Source organism: Melopsittacus undulatus, chromosome 10 (genome assembly GCF_012275295.1).
Source record: "Melopsittacus undulatus isolate bMelUnd1 chromosome 10, bMelUnd1.mat.Z, whole genome shotgun sequence".
Lineage (NCBI taxonomy): Eukaryota > Metazoa > Chordata > Aves > Psittaciformes > Psittaculidae > Melopsittacus > Melopsittacus undulatus.
In genome coordinates this window covers 1,498,313-1,517,865 of record NC_047536.1, presented here as the reverse complement: position 1 = coordinate 1,517,865, position 19,553 = coordinate 1,498,313, and the positions used below count along the sequence as shown (strand labels likewise).

General features: G+C 37.4%; 1 protein-coding gene across 3 annotated transcripts in view; it reads right to left on the bottom strand.

The window, feature by feature from the left end:
* The window catches only part of TENM2 (teneurin transmembrane protein 2), a 509,002-nt gene that overhangs the window by 283,658 nt on the left and 205,791 nt on the right, over window positions 1-19,553 (bottom strand). The window contains exon 3 of one of the 3 annotated variants that reach the window (XM_034066670.1): window positions 15,615-15,698. The exons of the other annotated variants lie outside the window; for them this stretch is intronic. Coding sequence (XP_033922561.1) covers window positions 15,615-15,698 — 84 coding nt within the window. The remainder of the gene's footprint in view (window positions 1-15,614; window positions 15,699-19,553) is intronic. 3 annotated transcript variants of the gene reach the window in all.

Genomic DNA, 19,553 nt, shown 5'->3' with positions numbered 1-19,553 from the left:
GCTTAATGACTTTCTTGATTTAAATTTAGACTCCTGCGGCTCAAACAAGTTGCTCTGGCAGGCAGACATTACCATAATAGTGTCAAGCCTCAGATAAACCCTGTTCCCACACCATGCCACCTTCCGACAGATGCAACAGCAGCACAGAACGGTGTGGCACACAATGGTAGTCTCACACACACCATGAGAGAACATGACTAATCCTGGAACGTACCCAGGCACACCATATGGATGCTAGATGTTTGCTGCTGCTTTGCTTACAAAGCAATGCTGAGGAGCCCTAGTGCTTTAAGCAATATTCCCAATTTTCTTTTTAAATAGATCTCATGGGTCTGTAAACAGAATCTAAGACAGGACACAGGGACTCACACAAGACATTCCAACCGCTTTGCATCTAGTATGCATAAAGTTGTTTTACTTTAGATTGCAGTGACCATGAGTCCATCAATTTACACCCATTTTTTTCTTGGTGAATACCTAGTAAAATTATCCAGCACTGTGAGATGTCTCATGGGTATTGATCAGTTTTCTCTTCCATCCCTTCCCCAACAGCTGGTGAGTTCTTCCAAACGTGATGTCCTGCTGCAGTCTACCCACTACAGCAGTTATCTTCAACAAGGGTTCCATTTTTCCTAGTCATCTGCAACTATGACAGGATTTAGTAAAACATTTTCTTCTCTCCCCATCCTATTCCCCTGACAAAATAATACATGCTTCTTCTCAAAAGGCTTCACATCATTATTCACACATCACCTTTTACCAAGTTCCTTTGTTTCAGGCTTAGAACTTCTGGGATCAAAGTTTATTTTCTGAAGCAATAAGAACTAGGGCTGAAAGCTCAAGAATTCCTACTAGGGTCTGAAAACATACACCATACAACAATTAAAACCTCTCACACCCTCACTGCATGGGACTGCAGCAGCCTTACAGTAACCATAGCTACTTGTTTCAATGAAAAGAAACTGCAATGAGTAACAATGAAACCATAAAATACATTATGAAGAGCCACACCAGGCCCTGAAAGCTAAAAACCCTTTTTAATGTAAAGGTGAAGGACATGTGCAAAACAGCCAACTCTTTGGTTTGACCTCAGATGGACATATTTCTCTCTTCGGTAACACATTCCATAGGCACTCAGTTCAACACTTCTGGACAGGAAACAAACAATTTATCAGCTGTGTCCTTATCTGATAAATATCGAGAAATGTGCACTTCTTATCATAATCCTATTACATTCAGTATGTAAAATAATATCTCCAGTAGGGAACTTAATGTGAAGAGAATGAAGGAAAATGTTTGTTACAGTCCTGTGAAACCCAGCACAGCACCAGGCTCTCCACTGCAAATTTACACAACACATTCCGAGACTGAATTCTGATCCAGCGCAGGCAGACTGCCAGTTTGTAAGTCAGTTGTAACTGCTGACCTTCCCTTGCACTGTGTAGATGTACTAAATACATGCCACACAGAAAAAGCTCAGCCAATTCTCCCAAATACAACAAGGGAGGATTTAGATCTTGTTAATTACTTACAGAGCAGATAATTTCTGGTATTTTAATTCTTATTTATGTATGGAACCAACATCATGTTATAAGGCAATAAACCTTTTGTTACAACTAGCAATAGGGCCTGACTTTACAGTCTGTGGGTTTAGGAGAAAGCAATTGTTTACCATCACTATCATCAGTGCATTTTGATGTATATCTATAGTGCATAAGTTGAAGTACTGCTGTCATGTGCAGCACAGAACTTTGTGATCAGGTAAGACTTTTTAGATTACATTTTATAGAATCAATTCTGTGAAAAACTGGAAATTTGGGATGCAGATATCATTTTATTTCAGAACAGTGGGTCTCTGTTCCTTTGCTATTCATGCTACTGGCATAACCTGTGGCAATACAGCAATGGTCTGCGTTCTGAAGAGATGGGAAGCTACCAAAACACTACCAGAAGGCTCAGTAACATAAATGTCTTTACTTAGGTCAAAATTATCATGATTTCAGGAGAAAAACTGCAGGGCTCACAAAACAATTATCTTCTTTCTATGCCACAAGGATCTATAAGTGGATATTAACACAGACTTATAGAACAACTAAAGTTAAAAGGGACCTCCTGAGGTCACCCAGTCCAACAAACCTACCTCAGGGCCAGGCTCAAAGTTAGATAAGTTTAACTTCTTACTCATCATTCTTGATGGGAATACACACATTTTGGAACTTCAGGTATCTATTTTTGGTGCCTCAAACAGACTTTGAAAGAGGAAGAAATGTGCTTAAAGCCTTTACCTTTGCAGCTGTCTGCATAAGGGGTCTGAATTTTGTTGGCACAAGCATATCAGTTCTTGTCACACACGCAGACTTAAACAATAAGCATTCTTCTACTCCTTCTGTGTATGCTGTATTCTATGTTTAGAGAAATTATGCAGTGTGTTCATGCAGCAATACTTGAAATTATTTCTAGAACTTAAAAATCTATTATTTACTGAGACCTACATGAAATAGATGACAGCAAAACACGATTTTCAAGTGACTCCCGCGTCAGAGCTTCAGGCATTAGAATAAATGCTTCTCTTTGTCAAATCTGGCATATTCATACCTTATTTGTAAATTGGAAAGACTGTTTCAAAGCTCCCCCATTCAGTGATAAAATCTCATTTTCCTGGTAACCCCAAGCATGTCATTTATCTCTGTCAGAAGAAAGCCTTCAATAAACAATGAAGCAAGTGTCACCACTTTTCATTAACAGGAAATCTGCTAGTAACCCTGACTCTCCCAATCTACATCTGATATGAATGGGAAGATATGGGGGAAGAAATGTGAACATACATGAATATGTGCATATGTATTAATAATATATATTAATATTAACATACATTGACATAATATGAATATTAAAGAAATTGCCATTTTCATACACAACTTCAAAACCTGTTATTTAAAAAAAACAAAAACACCCCCAAAAAAACCCTTCCATCCCCATTTCTCTTTATGCTTTTAGCAACTCTTGTATGTTAGCTGATTTTCGACTTCAATGTTTTACTCACATCTAAATGAGAATCCTGCATTTTTTTCCATACGAGTTGTGAATAGCAAGTTACATTCAGCAGAAATACCCACATTTCCTTGAGGTCAGATTTTTTTCTTCCTTTAGAAAGAAATGATGCAACAATAAGAAATCATCTGTCACATCACTTGACTGAAATCTGTGCCACTTACACCAAACACCGCTCAGCAGGCACAGTGCTGCGTGAAGTGCTCCCTCCTGCTAGCACTTGCAAGGTAAAATGTATACTACATCCAGATGAAAATTAAAAGTGGGATTGAACAACCTCACCAAGCTATGGAACTCCAGGGCTGCAGATGTTTAAGTACAGACAAGTTTAGAAGAAAGATCATTAAAACTGCATTTATACAAAACATCTTAATCTGCCAAAGCCAACTGATGGAACCTTATGGGAATATTGTAAATAGCAGCATCCTAGGAAAAAAGTTATTCATAACACTACCTAGCATATGTAAAAAGCTCAAAGTATTGTACACAGTCACCAACATAAGTGAGTGTGTATGAATATCTCAGTGCTACACAGGAAATCCTACCTGGGGGCAAACTAACAATTTGAAGAAGTATAAATTAATGTCTGAGCTTAACAAAGGGAAAAGAGCTGAGATTAAAACTCTAAACTCAAGTATAATCAGTAGTATAATCAGTATCACCTTATGCATATATACAAAATCCTCTTCATTGAAAGTACAGTAGCATTGATTTCGTATGCATAAAAAACCTGACGGTCACACTGCAGGTAAAATAATACTGTAATCCAAGGACTAAGTTACAGAACTTTTACACCTACACAAATAAGTTCAAAATCACCACTAATTCTTATTCTATATGTACCTGATATGACACAAATATCTGAATGGCCAATGCCTCCTTCAGCTTTAAGGACTGGGATCTCTCTATATATCAGACGTACATTGGGAGAGTCAGGGTTACTAACAAGAGGTTACCATGCTGCTGACTGGGTTTCACCTTCTTGAAGAAAAAGGGAAAAATAAAACAACAGAAAGAAAACTAAAATAACCCAAAACAAAACATAACTATAGACTAAATCATTGTTACCATCAGGAAATGCAGAACTGCAATTCAGGTTTGCTTTTGAGCAAGTAAATACGACATCCTCTGACTTTACCATATAAACCAGAATAAGATATTCTGATTTTAATTAAGTACCTTTTAGCTGTTAACTATGGATCAAACAGTTCCCACACCTTAAAATTATTTCAAAGATGTCTCTAGCTGTCAGTGCTCAACTGGCTTATGAAACAGACTATAATAATAAAACCAAAATTGCAAAGGAAAACCATATCCTGACCCAGCTACAGAAACAAGACACCTTGGGATAAGTTAAGATGCAGCAGATAGTTAAGACTCATGGGAAGCAAACATCACACGCTTCAGAGGCTTCTAGAACACTGGAAAAACAAACAGAACTATATTAAGCTGCATTACTCAGAAAGGGCAGATGCTGTCCTTAAATGCATCCAGGAGAATCCTGCTGATTTATGTGCTTTGCTTTAGCACTGGGCTAAAAGGACCATGCATATTATATTCCCAGCTTAAAGACAAACCCAACCACCAACCAACCGAAACAAAACTAAGTACTGCTTCCACCAATGTATAAACTGTTTCCTTTCAACATAGGTCTGTTAGCCTCTGATGAATTTTCACCTCTAGTGTACAAATTGGTGAGTCCCTTAACTGGAGAATGCAATCTGGACTCCTTTTCAACAAGTTCTTCAGCTTACTGAAACAAAAATTATGTTGAAACAGCTGCTAGAGAATGTTTAGCATTCATTTACTCATCTACATCTTGTGCATGTTTAGCATAGATTAATATACACTATGCCTCTTATCATGGTAATGCAGGAAAGCACAACTTGTGTTGCAGTCCAGATTTATAGTCCTTTGTCTTTACCTGTACGTGCACTTTGGAACAATAAACATCTGCGCATGCTACCACTCATGAACTTGTGCATAGTATGAACCATACTTAGCAACAACAATGACAAGACCCTGTGAAGGCAGTGGATTTTGTGAGATGTACATAAACAATTCATAAAGTACAGGCATGTCTATTATTTGAAAATGTAAATTCACTAGAAACACAACTTAGTTTTTCTTTAATGGAATTTATTTCTCATGTCAGGGTGCTTGCAACCTGTTGGATCCTAACTATCTATCTCAACTACTTAATCTTAAGGAAGTGTATTTGGCTTGTGTCATTGCTTCTCTAAGGTCTCAGCAGCCCAACTCTCCATCGGTATGTTAGTATTTAGAAGATGTAGATGTACATGTAAAATGTCTCTAGCTATCCTATTCTACAGCTATCCTCTTCTAACACTCTTCAGTGTATTTTCCCCCCAGTTTCCAGGCATGCAACATTTTTCCATAATACAAAAAAACCTTTGGTTTTGTACCTCTTAAGTTATAAGGAAGTAACAGTTTAAAACCAATATAATTTCACTACCACTTTAATCAAACCTACTGATGTAATATGCTTAAGAAGTGATTTACCTTTAAGCTGGTAAGTTCAAACATTCCTTCTACAAATTCATGATTAAGAATTAAAGGCTCAGTGAACCCCAGGCATGTGTTTGCTGACACTCGTAGGTGTTTGCTTGTGAGATGCATTGCCTGGAGAGGGGGGCACAGCTCACCTTTGCAAAAGAATCCCCAGCTGTAAGATGACATAGGGGAATCTAAAAATGCAAGGTGAAATAGGGAAAAATAAGGCTGACTTTTAACACCTGTAGCTTACCAAGATGTGATTATGAAATCAAATTGGGTTTTTTTTAGCCAATATCCCTCAAAATTAAATGCAACTTAATGACCTTATGTCACAGACAGTAATAGATGCCACGCATGAGATACAGAAAAAAAGGTGACATGCTGTTATGTAAGAGTAAAAACTGACAGTGACTAAGATAAAAAGTTACCATTGCTCTGGGAATACAGAAAGTCAAATTCTGTACATTTTCCTATCAGAAAAAAAAACAGAATAATGGAAATCATTGCACAAGTATCTATAACACAGGGATTGTATTACACATTCCCCTCCAATCAAAGCAATCAGCCATCTGTCACTCTTACATTAAGTAATACCACTTCAAGAGTAGAACCTGAATTTTCTACCCTAAACAGGTAAGGCCAGGAGAGTTGTCTTAGCCACAGGTTGAATACTGATCAGACTAGTATGTAAAACCAGAACCACAACCTGTGTTATGCTCTTCGTACAATCTGACTTTCCTGTGAAAGATGGCTCAGAAAGAGTTACACCACAGTGCAACAGATGATAGATGGATTTTAACAAAAGGACATAAGGCTATTCAGGTCCTATACATTACAGTAAGCAAGACAAAAAGATCTTTAGCCTGGAGAAGAGAAAGCTGCAGGGAGACCTCATAGCTGTCTTCCAGTATCTGAAGAGGACATACAAGGATGGTAGAGAAGGACTTTTCATTAGGAACAGTAGCAACAGGACAAGGGGTCATGGGTTTAAACCTAAACAAAAGTAGTTTAGTTTAGATATAAGGAAGCTCTTTACTGTTAGGGTGGTGAGGCACTGGAATGGGTTGCCCAAGGAAGTTGTGAATGCTCCATCCCTGGCAGTGTTCAAGGCCAGGTTGGATGGAGTCTTGGGTGACATGGTCTAGCGTGAGGTGTCCCTGCCCATGACAGAGGGGTCGGAACTGGATAACCTTGAGGTCCTTTCCACTCCTAACTATTCTATGATTCTATGATCTTCCACACATGACACTTCAGAAATTGAAGGGATTGAGATATTTTATGCATTTTATTAAGTACAAATTATTGTTACTAAACTTTGCATATTAATAAGCTTTGTCTCTTATCATTATATGACCTATAATCTTTCAACTGCACAAAGCATTCATTGGCTATGCTCTTTTAGCTTAATAATGACTATAAATGTAAATAGCCTAAGAACAGACAGGTTTAAAGAAATCATTTTTTCTGCTACACAGTAAGAAACTGTATCATTTGTCAGAAGCCTCTTTGACAGTGTCTGGGATCTTCTCAGACAAGTACCTCTAACTACAGTCCTGCTGCCAGCTATGAAATACAGCTCCGTGATCATCTCCTACCTTTTACATATACTGCTGAAGCACTGGCCCTGCTGAAGTTGACAGGAGCTGTGCCACAGAGCTCAGGGACACAGAGGTGTATGTATTATTCCACTGTGCCTCCAAATTTGAGTATAAATACAACTAAATATTTCTGCATATATATGTAATAAGTATTACACAAAACCACAGGTTTGCATGTCATGCTCTTGACACCCGTTCTTGACATACTCCTGTAACTTACACATACAGGGTTTGTTTCATCTATGAAGAAACAACCAAGCAAATGGGAAACTACAGTGGAAGTATATGAAGTTGAAGTTGGGTAGGAAAAGTTATCCAGACTCAACCTCTCCCATATTTTGTTATTAATTTTAAGTAGTGAGAACCTTGTAGAAAATGTGTATTTCGGGTTTTCATTAATAGCTCACTAAACTCAAGCACAAGAGCAGCTTTTACGAAATACTCATATGCAAACCTTGAAGAAAGTGAATTAGGTATTTTAATAAACTGGGGGATTTCCAGATTAATTTTAGAAATCTGTCTTTAAAGAGATCAGGTAAATGTCACTGTTTTTAATTTTCTGAAATGGATACACAAAGTCAGGGCAACATCTACAACTAATCCTCAGAATCACCAAGTATCCTTTGAGTGTAAAGAGGAGGAAGGGCAACAGTACAATCTGGCCTAGCAATGAATACATTACAGTGCTCAAAGCAGGCTGAAGGTTCTGCAAGTTAGATAGGTAACAGATGGAAACTCCTGTTATCTGAAGAGAAAGAAGCTGATGTTTTTTTGTTCCCTAGTTGCAGATCATTTAGTTTTCCAAAAAGCACTCACTTTCCCACTTCCACATGCTACTTAATCCAATAAAACCATCTTTTAGTTAAAAAAAGAAAGTTTTCATTCAAAATAAAAGAAACAAACCAAGCACAATCAAGTATGGGCAGACTCTGTGCATTCAAACTACAGAAACTAACTTGTCTCTGAAGCACATTCAATTTACTGAACCATTACTCAAAATCTAAACAATTACTTCAGGATCAAACATTAACTCCTAACAATCTTGTTTAAGGAAATACATTTTAAGAAGCATGAAAATATATTACCAGATGTGTCTGTAAATCTTCCTGTCAGGAGAAATACTGTGAAGTTTGTTGAAAATACTGAACTCATTTGTCCCAGTAAGGAAATGGATATCAAGAAATGTGCTATTTAAGTCTCAGCTTTTCACCTCTGCTTATTACCCCAAACAGATTTAATTCTTCAGGGACAAAAAGCCCGTCCACTATCTACACTTCTAACAGAATGCTTGGCCCTCCGCTGACAACTTCTGAATGTAGCTATGCACCGACCTTATAAAAACCTTAATATGGGGAAGAGTTCGCAAGTAACAGCTTTAAATAATTCACTGTCATCATTTTCTCACAGCTTCTCCATAGTAAGACATATAACGTAATGTATAATGCAAACAATTAGAGACTACAAACATTTTGCTCCAGATGCAGATCCAATTTGAAATAAAGCACATTATATTTCCAGTCCAGAATCCACACAAAAGGAAGTGCTTATAAAAGCAGGCTAAAGAAATTCACAAAGCAAGCACTGATCAGACTCCCTCCAGTTTTACCTAAGCATTGGATGTAAGTAAACCTAAACTAAGGAATTATAGCACTAGTATAAAAAAATATGTATGTAACTTATTTTTTTTAAAATCACTTTTTCTTGTCTCTTTCCTTATCCAAGTTTCACAGCATACATATGGGCATGAATAAGTAAGGGATTCCTCACCCTAACTTCATGCACAGCAGCTTGAGAAACGTTTCAGATTAACATAGATGATAATACACATACATAAGGCTGTCTTTCAAAGAGCTCTGATAATTTGTAAATGTAATGTTTACACAGATCAGGTCAAGTCAAAAGGTTTGTAATAGAAGTATTTAACTTATGTAAATCTGTTTATCACTGCTAAGGAACACGGGATGCCTTCGAGTGCTCACTATCTACTGTACACAGTACACATCTCATGCAACTCACATGAATTCTCATTCCAATTCGTAATTACTATGCAGTCTGTAAAGACAAAAGTCCACTAAGTCAAGACTGCTCTTTCTAACAGAATAATTAACATTAGTAGCCATTACTTTCAGACAGTGCTTCTCTATGCATTCATCACTGAAATCATAAATTGAAGTTTGAATAAAAGCATTAAAATAATTGCAAATACAGATGTTTATCTTTAAACATATTCCCATCAATATTTCCTTAGCCACTGTTCATAAGGAGGTAATGCAATGTTTCATTTATACTCACTACGTGGCTCAGGACTCCCAGCAACAAGAAAAGAAGCAACAATTCATGTTAAAATTGTGAATACTCTATTTTTTTTACTGCCTAAATTGTCAAAATGGTTTTTGAGACCATAGCAGGAGGACAAGGATTTAATTCCATTAAACAGACCTTGGTGGTAGTAAAATAAGACACTGAATTTAGGTTTTTTCTTGAGATTTGTAAAGTTCTAGACAAGGTCTGAATTCACATCTCTGAAGTCCATCCTGTTCTTAAACCTACTAGAGAATAAAGTAGCCAAAAGGTTTTTTCCTAAGCTTTCTGGTCTACGGCTTTAATTTCTATCAAAACCTCAAAATTAAATATCTACCCATCCATATGGAGATCCAGCCATTTAGTTTTCTGGATTTATTAAAATCTACTTATACTGATAACAGCATAGGGACTTATTATTTGGCATGGTAAACACAGGTTTAACAGCCTAATTGCTTGGATTTTGTATAGTAGATCATTATGTTAATGCCTCTGCAATAAAGTGCTAAAGAGGAATTCCCACAACAAAGATGTCTCATTGCTGACTGAGGAGGAAAAGGTAGAACTTACTGGGGTAATTTGGGAAGAGACTGCTTTGTAGGGACACAGGAGAGGAGTCTTCAAGCCAATAGGACTACCAAGTTCTACCAAAGGGAAGAAAACATGCCACAGCACAAAACACCACAAATTATGTCTTTGTCTGAATAACCCAGGGACACCAGATGATTACACCTTGTCTAACAACCTTGCTTGGGAGGAAAGATAGCTTCACAGAGCTTCGCAGGATAAAGACATACTCTATAATAAGTAAACAACCCTGCATGTATGGAGAATTCCTTATTGTACAGTGGATCTTTAGATGAAACCTCACTATTTTGTTGTGCATTTGCTATGATGGCACTGTACATTATGCTCCCCCAGGTCTGATACTGATCACACAAGACACCTGAACCTGCTGTCTTCCCAGCCCCAGATGTGCTAAAGAAGTGGGCTTGCTTAGGAGACTAAGAACGACATTGTGGATAGATCTTTGCTTTGGTAAAAGAATGACTAAATTAGAAGTTCTCCATGATAACCAGGTACTTTAAAAGGATAAAAACATGTTTAACATTTTGATCCAATAATAAATTGGATCAAAATAAAAAAGGTATGAACATATCTGTATATTTTGTGAGTTTCTTTTATTAGTTTAATACATCCTTCACTTCCCCAAACAAGTCTCAGTGTTGTTTTCCCTAAACTTATGTCCACATTTAATCAGTGAAAAATGCACCTCAACCACACAGCAGATGTGTCATTAACTATTTCTGAAAAAAAAAAGTGAAATAAAATCACCCAGCATGAGAATACTATGGAATAAGTCAGCACCAGCAGATGGTGTTTATTTTGTCACTGCTTGTGTTAAAAATTACCACCTATTTCATCAGCTTCTTTAAGGTAGAAGCTTCATGTAAAAAGCTATTTTTTATAAGCTGTCAGAGAACTCCTTAAAATATAAGTTCTTGTTTTCATGGCTTCCAGTTTTCTAGGCCATGGCACGTTACACAGGAGATCGGTTTGTATCAATCTGACATGATCGAGTATTTTCCTCTCAGCTCCGTCTTTCAACACACAATCTGGTTTGGTTTTCAAGCAAATTTGCACATCCTTTAGTTCAAATACCGGTGTTTTCAAGACAAATTCTGTAACAAGTGTTAAGTCTGCTCCTAGGAGAGGCACCTGGTAGAACCGTCAGCTTGTTTTCTTCTAGAACCCAAGATGCAAGAGAGTTTTCTTTCTCCCTCAGAGTCTCCTCCATTCTCATTTGATTTTATTGCACACTTTTGGCTTTGCAGTTTACATTCTCTGGTTAATTGTTTCTTATGAAAACAGTATCCTGCATGAAGAGCAATGGTACAACATGGACTTGGTTACTTAAGGAAAACACTGTGAAAAACCCATGACAAAACCAGGTTTTGCTCATGTGTTTCTGAAAGGATTTCCATTAAAACGGAAACCCAAAGCCTTGCCAGGAATGTAAACCCACATAATCCTCAGTAAGGCAAACCATGCTGAAAGCCGCAAAGTGATCTAAATTCCTTGCTACTGTGCTTTAAACGGAATTATTACAAACACTATCCACAGTCTCCCTACACAATATTGAGTAAGATTTTCAAAGAACTAAATTATATCTGGAGGCTACTGGACATCAGTCTCCCATTCTCACTGATGATTTTAATGTCATAGTGGTACCAAAATAAATTAGCATTTCACTGAATATAGAGACTTAGACAGGGCTACAAGGATTCTTAAACTAGAGTTTTACCGTGCATAAAGGCTATAGAGACTGTGTATAGAGGATATAAAGATAAGGAAGGCAAGCAACAAGAGAACCAGATGTCTTCTCTCAAACCAATGTGGGCCTTCCTCTTTCTGATAGGCTGGAGAAAGAAAATAACCTGAGGAGCCCTTTCGGATCATAAATTAGCCCGAACAAGAACAAGCAGTGAACTGGAAAGACTAAGCAAGCATTCCAATGTCCTTAACTAAGGGATTTCCATAACAGGGTAAACTGAGTAGGGGTATTTCTCCCCAGACAACCACTAGGACCCCCAGGCACCACTCCTTAAAATTCAGAGCACCTGCAGAGTGGCCTTATCTGCCCAAATACCTATATGCATGAGAAATTATAATTGGGTGGGGATTTCATGGAATTATAATGAATATGTATATAATGAAGATACAAAAGTTGTGAACTGTCTCTTCTCAGTGTGCATGACAGACACAGCAATCCTCCATGCACCCGGTACCATTATAAAGTCATACTGGTTTCTAACCTCTCATTCTGGTTAGAGAGTTTATTTCCTGGATTTTGGTGACAATAGCATGGAGAGATCATCCTCCTAAATCAAATTCCCATACACACAACCAGCTGCATTTTGTATCTAAACATCATAAGCACAGGATAAAATTCAATCAATTTTCTTCCCCTGGAACAGGCATAATCCCAATCTTCATTAAATTACAGTTCAATTGATAATGTCCCCAAATTACTTAAAGAATTTCCTTGCACATCACAGATTACCATAGGTCTTTGAGATCTATGCTTTCTGCAACAACATATCAAATACATAGCTTAGCAACTATAGTCATTCAAACCTCCTTTGGCATTGGCAGGCTTATACATGAATTCAGAGACTATGGACTCCACAACTATGTCCAGATTTGTATGCTTACCATTTACTCAAGATCATCATGTTGAAACAAACAGCAAAGATGCTTAAATCACATGACAATGGTTACAAAGTGAACCAAAAGTCAGGAAATGGTACAAAAAAGGCTGCCTGGACAACCACTGTTAGTGCACTGCAATATGTTTCTTAATTATGTGACTCAATCCTCTCTCCCTCTATGCTAAGCCTTCCATTGCACTTACCGGTCAGGTAGTTTGCACACACTATAAGAGGAGCTGATACTTTAATCTTTATTATTAAATGAGAAATGCAGGCCTCTCAGTGTCCTATTTAAGTCATACTCTAAGCTGCATGCTATCAGATTTCTTCTTTTATATACTGTTCAACATTACACTATCTGAATGCTTTAAAAGCTTTATGTTTCTGTTAAGTCTCTGAGCTTTAGTTACATTATTTTACAGCTTTAGAAAGAAACCCAGGGTGGTTTCATTCTCTGGTGTAAGTAATTTCTGAGTGTTTAGCATGAGATAGATTTGAAGTATTTTTTTGTTTGTGTGTTTGGGGATTTTTTAAATCTATTAAGAATTCTCCCAGAAAGGGAAAAGTCAGAAAAGGTGAAATTTAGGTAGATCTACACCAAAGAGAAGGAAGGGAAGATATTTTCCCTACAGGATGCTTTTATTGGTTTTCATTCGAGTCTGAACAAGGATCTGACAACAATCCTTCTGCCTGTGTTTCTGAAGCACTGACCATTATAACACCCCTCTTCAGCACTTAACCTCCTTTTACCCATTACCTGTGAGGCTGCACCAGCAGATTCTTTCTCTTTAGCAAAATAAAGGCTCAGTAGATCAAGAAACCTAACATTTCATTAGAACACAACAAAGCAATCCACCCACTAAATGAGCACACTCAATAACTGGCTATCTTTAAAATGAAAAGTCTGAGGCCTCCACTTAGGGGGATAAAAAGAGTCCTCTTTTGTTGACACAACATGCAAGCCAAAAGCTTTGCAACAGCGTTTGGATGCACTCACAGCCAGCTGAGGCTTTAAACCAAGGTTACTGCCATCTGTCTGGTTCTGGCAGCATTCAGACTGATGCAAAGAACCCTAGGGCACTTTTTAAAAGGAACACAGTTAAAGCTTGGTTTTGGTCAATTCCCTTGAACCACCATAGCTGATTTGGCTGACATCAATGCCAGTCAGCACACCTGGATCTATAAGCTCACTGCTCCTTTCTTACCACATTTAGAGCATGCAATGAACTACTGTACTGTTAATATCAGATTTCATATGTCCAAGTGATTGGACTCATTAAAGTCACAAAAAGTACAAAGTTTTCCTATTGGTGTCACAGTTCAATCTTCTAAAACACGTTACTGTCAAGTCAGAGGTGAAAATTAATACTATTGTCAAGTATTTTTTGAGTTGTTCTGCAGTTATTAATACATTCTCATGTTTGTCTTAATTCCTAGAGCCCTGAATGATACAATGCCAAAAGTTAAAATCAATATATAAATCAAATAGTTTTTAAGTTTAATTTCCCCACTACATGCTCTGGCTCCCATTCTTTTATGAAGCATGGAAATACATAAACCAGTCCTTATCTCCAGTCTGAAAACACACTAAGTATTCTTTGGCTGCAATAGCTATATGATGGTCACAGATCTCAGTACTTTTGATGTAAGAAACTGCCCCAGTATTTGCTCAGACACTGTTTGATTTTCAAAGCATAATGCCATTCACTATTTTTTAGCAACAATCAAGCAATCATGGAAAGAAGTATAACAGAAAATCAAATTGGGGGTGACAAGAAAACACTGGTTTAAGTCTCATTTAAATATTAAACAAGCAGAATATTATTCCTGGTTAGGAATAATTTTGCAAACCATTTGCTTAAGTGAGATGCTCAAGTGGAAAGGGATCTTTCATGTAGGCACCAGGTCATTGTTGCAATGGAAGAATATAATGAAATACAAGAATATATCTTTCATCTCATCTTGTCAAATATAAGGCAAATATTGTAGTGTTGAGGACAAAAGATTTTACAATAATAGCCCCTGATAAACTGGAGAGGGCACATACTGATACAGTTAGTGTGAACATACACATCTGACGAATGAAAACCACGTTTTGAACTCAAGATACATGAAGAAGTCACTAAAATGCCTTAAGATGCCACTGGATCTATATTACTACAGCTTGCTTTTTCTTTTGCTAAAAACTATACTGCTTTTTTTCCCAAGCATCCTCATACTTTCAAAGGCATCTTGCTCTTCGTGAAACAAAAGGTGTAGTGGGGGAAGGCAGGGAAAGGGGGGTAAAAACAATAAATTAGGTGATTCTCTACAAAACAGAAAGAATAAATACACCCACCCCTCCCAGTCAGGTTTTGCACAGCCCCTAAGAAACAAACCTTCAGTGTCACACAAATCTGGCTGAATCTGAAACACTTAGAACAAGAAAACCTACAGGTGAACAGAATTATCACTAAATCCTTCATTGGAAAGTCAGATGTAAGAAATATCTACCACAAGCATCACATGGGATAAAACATGCGATTTCTTTGGTTAAAATACTGCTAGATACATGTGCCACAGTTTTAGTTATGCCTGTGTGTACCCAGACCACTCCTCAAGTCCTAGCTCTCTTTCTCTTCATGTAATGAACCCCATGCTGTGAAGCACCATCAGCTGGTTCACCACATTGTGAACACACCCAACCGAAACCAAAAGCCCCACCCTGAGTTCAATCAAATCAGGAAGGTAACTCAACAATGCAATAGAAGTAAGTAGTAAAGAGAGATCAGGTTTATTCAACAGAACATAAACACCCCGGAGGAAACACACAACCAAAATCCCCAAATACATAATAAGCAGAACATAAACAGAACCAGATTAATTGTTGCAAACAAATTCTAAACTAGGTTCTACATTTACAAGGAACACAGTTTAAGCAAGATAAAAACCTTACGTATTAGAGAGTTCTTTGTCTCAGCCAGCTGCTGCCAGCTTGTCTGTCTGTCTTTCAATTTCTCAGAAAGGTGTGTGTGAAAATCTAAATGAAATAAAACAAATACAGTTTAGAGATGGCTCTTCTCACCCTCTTCCATTCTATTCACCTTTGGTGACACACACTCAATAGAGTGTTTCACCTCCTCCCACCCAAAACATTCCTGAAGAATAAAAGAAATATTACTCATTATGATCTGGAGAACGAGAATACTTTTAAGTTGTTATCAATGGCATACAAAAAGGCGTATTGAGCAGCAGTAGTACTGATGAAATCTTGCTTTCCAGGAGGTACATATACTCACTGTCAGTATCATTAACCACAAAAGGACAGAGTACATAAAAAACTGGCTATAATACATGCATTAGAATTTAACTTGAAGTTCTACATATGCTGAACAGTAGGTATTTAAGATCATATTAGCTTACTTTGAGTGTATTATATATTAGTCTTGCACTCTTCTTAAGGATAACTTTTATCATCTAAACCAGACTCTTAAAATACGTTTAGAAAATGGACACTTTTCGCTGTAATATATAGATTTTATATGTTTATCGCAGCAGCATGATGAGTTTTACATTGACCATCAACATAATCAGGCTCAGTCTGCTGCATCTCAACTAACACAAACCAGTGAAGCTGAACTGTTGCAAGGATGCCATTTTTTTCTTTTTTGTCTTATAAAATCTCTCCAGCTTCAGGAAGACAAATTTCATTAAGGCTTTTTGTTTTAATCTTGCCCTTTTTTATGTAAAAACGGGACCAAATTCTTTAATACAGTGTTACTCTTCTGTGCTACTCACAACTGAATGAAACCATTTCAGTAGTTTGCATTTTTATAGTTTTTGGTATATCACATCCTATAACATGCAAACATTTGACGTCTTTACTGTCTCTATTTTCATATTTTGCTTTTAGTAGAAGTTTTGCTTTCATTTCTCTTTCAAGAGGAAAAACTAGAACTAATCCACCAACAGCTCATCTATATGACATTTTGTCACATTAAGCTTTAAGCATGTGTTACTGAATCTGCTGTCATCTCTTTTCTACCTGTGTCCACCTTGGGCTATTTGATCCTTGCAATTACAAAGGGTATGGATGAGGACAACAAACCGTTCCCATGAGGAAGCTGAGACATCTTTTTGATGTGAAACCTATAAACCTAATGGCTAAAACCTAAGTTTCCAAACTCTGTTTCTCCAAGAATTAAAGTTTGTTACCAATGCCCAAAGGAAAGAATAATTTAAATGTTGAGACACTTTCAGAATAGTGTCATCTAAAGGGAAGTCTCCATGGGTATTACCTTCCTTTGACACTCACAGGGAGTTAAACCTAATTGCATTTAGGGTTATCTCTAGCAGCTACACTCAGAATCAAACATCCTCATGAGGACTATTTTTCTAACTAATCTACTTATTAGGCTTTTATTCAGATTTAGTACAGCCTTTTATAAAAAACCATCTCCAAGGGACAGTAATGGATTTTGCAATTATCTTACAGTAAAGAATAGACTATGACCTACAATCTTTGGCCTTGCCAAAAATTAGGGAAAAAAGGCTTTTTGCAAGTAAATCTTTAGATCATTAAGCTAATTTTAGCCCTTATCAGACACCACACTTTACATCTGGAAAAAGTAAATCCTGTGTGTATTCACTATGCTTGCCTTTTACACATTCCTCTAAAACACAGCCCCACAATGTCCACAGGTCCATTTGCTCCTACAGTAACCAACAGAGAGAAAGAAATCTGCTTTCGGTCTATTACGTTCAAAGATAAACGTGTAGCAGCTTCCAGCTTGCTGTGTCAAGCCCCAGTTTAACTTAGGAATCAATGCTGATACAGCTAATTTTAAATAACAGCATAAACACTAGCAGCCGATTTTGAACATGGAGAAAACAAACACTGCAATTCTTAAGCCACTATCCTGTGAGGCACACGATATCCAGATTAGCTGCTTGTCTTGTGCCCATTGTTCAGCAAACTCATTTTCCTTTCTCACAGCAGCCTCTTCAGAGACTGACACTGCTTCTGCTCTTCCATTATGTTTTAACATTTATCTAAGGCTCCCTCACAGCCCAGCAGCCTCCCACAAGGCCTGGTGTGGGACCTACGAAATGTCTTCTTGCTGTCCAACAAAGCAAGTTTGTAAGCACTCCCATGTTCATTCCCTATCACTATGCTGTGTAACCAGCAATGAGGAGGCACCTCTGCAGTCGGAAGTCCACTCCTCAGCATCCCACCACAAAGCATTGTTGACCCACAGGACACGTCTATCTTACAGCAAAGAGGCTATTCACCAAATACTGTGACATTCTTAATTTATGGTCCCTCTTTCAAGCTGGCCTGAGAATGCTTCAGAACTGTTACCTTTCCAGGAGCAAGCATCACTCCTATCTCTTCATCTCCACTTCCCACTCCCCCTCCCCTCAATCCCCAGTTGTTTTCTTTCCCTTCACAGTCCTGCTTGAATGGATGCTTCCAACTATGCACTATGAATTTTCAACCTAATTTAGTCAGGTGCTCTAGAATTTCACTGTTCAGCATTTCCCAACAGGCATAGATAAAAGCTTGGCTAACAGACAGTATATGCTTAACCCTTTAAGATGAGCACACTGTTTATATTCCGATGGGGGTTTTTTGGGTTATTTTTTTTACAGTATGAAAACTTTTTGCATCTTATAAGGCTTGGTTCCTCTACCAATAGTTGTGCCTCTCCAACAACATTCATCCAGAAAATAACTATGGAACTTTAAATATGATTGTAGCATAAATATCCTCCTAAGCTCTGTTCTCATTTTCCCTCTTATCAAAGTGGTAAACCCCCACTTTTACCAGTAATAAACAATAAAAGGATGGTTTATTTTTTATAGCACTTCAGAAGTATTAAAAGAGTCTTACAAATAAATGCCCTGATTTTCTCCAGCTGTTTCCCCTCCCTCCCAATACTCACACAAAACCACCCAGTAATAAACTCTCACTCTATTTCTGTCATACCCACATGGCTGAGGCTTGTCCCAACTACGTCTGATTTCCTCTCTATTGAACACTTTCAGTGAGCAGATGCTGCTCCTCCTCAGGAGGAGCAATAAGTTAGTACCTACTACCAAGTTAGTACCTTGGTACATTTTCATTGTTATTTGCTCAACACTTATTACTATCATTCATCACTGATTATGTTCCTTGAATAGCAACTATTCCTATATTTAGGAAGAAGACAAACCCCATAAGAACTGACACACCACTCTCAGAACTGGGCAGGTCAAAGCTCTACATTTTGCTCAAATAACATTTCTTGGTTTTGCATTTTCATCACATTCTACCCTAAGATTCTGGACCAAGAATACTGGACAGACATAACAGATGGGGTACTCTTAACCTATTTGTAAACAATGGTTTATGAAGAAATTACAAAGAAGTCAGTAATAAAATCATGCCAGAAAATATAGGAATATGAACCATTCTGTAATAACAGGAATACAGTTTTTCTTTTCCTATATTGTCCTGAATTACTCTGCTGTTTTACTCCATTACACTCTATTGTACATTTTATACCCACTGTTTTGTTTGATCTTTCACAAAAGTCGTATTCATTTTTCTTTTCTCTGAAGCACATTCACCAAGCCAATTAAACTGAAACAGCTTTACCTGAACTGTATTCTGCAGCTCTCAAGCAGAAGCATTCTCCAATAAAAAGCATCCACAAGACATGTTTTATGTTTGAAAGTACACATTTAAATGTGTGCGTGCCCCAAATGCTCATGCAAGAATGACAAACACCACAACGGAAAATACTCTTAGTTCAAGTAGGTTTCCCAGAGTATTATAGTTCAGTGAACTCAACAGGAAATACATCATTTTCTCTTTCCACAGTCGACCAGAAGTAATGCTACAAATTAGGAG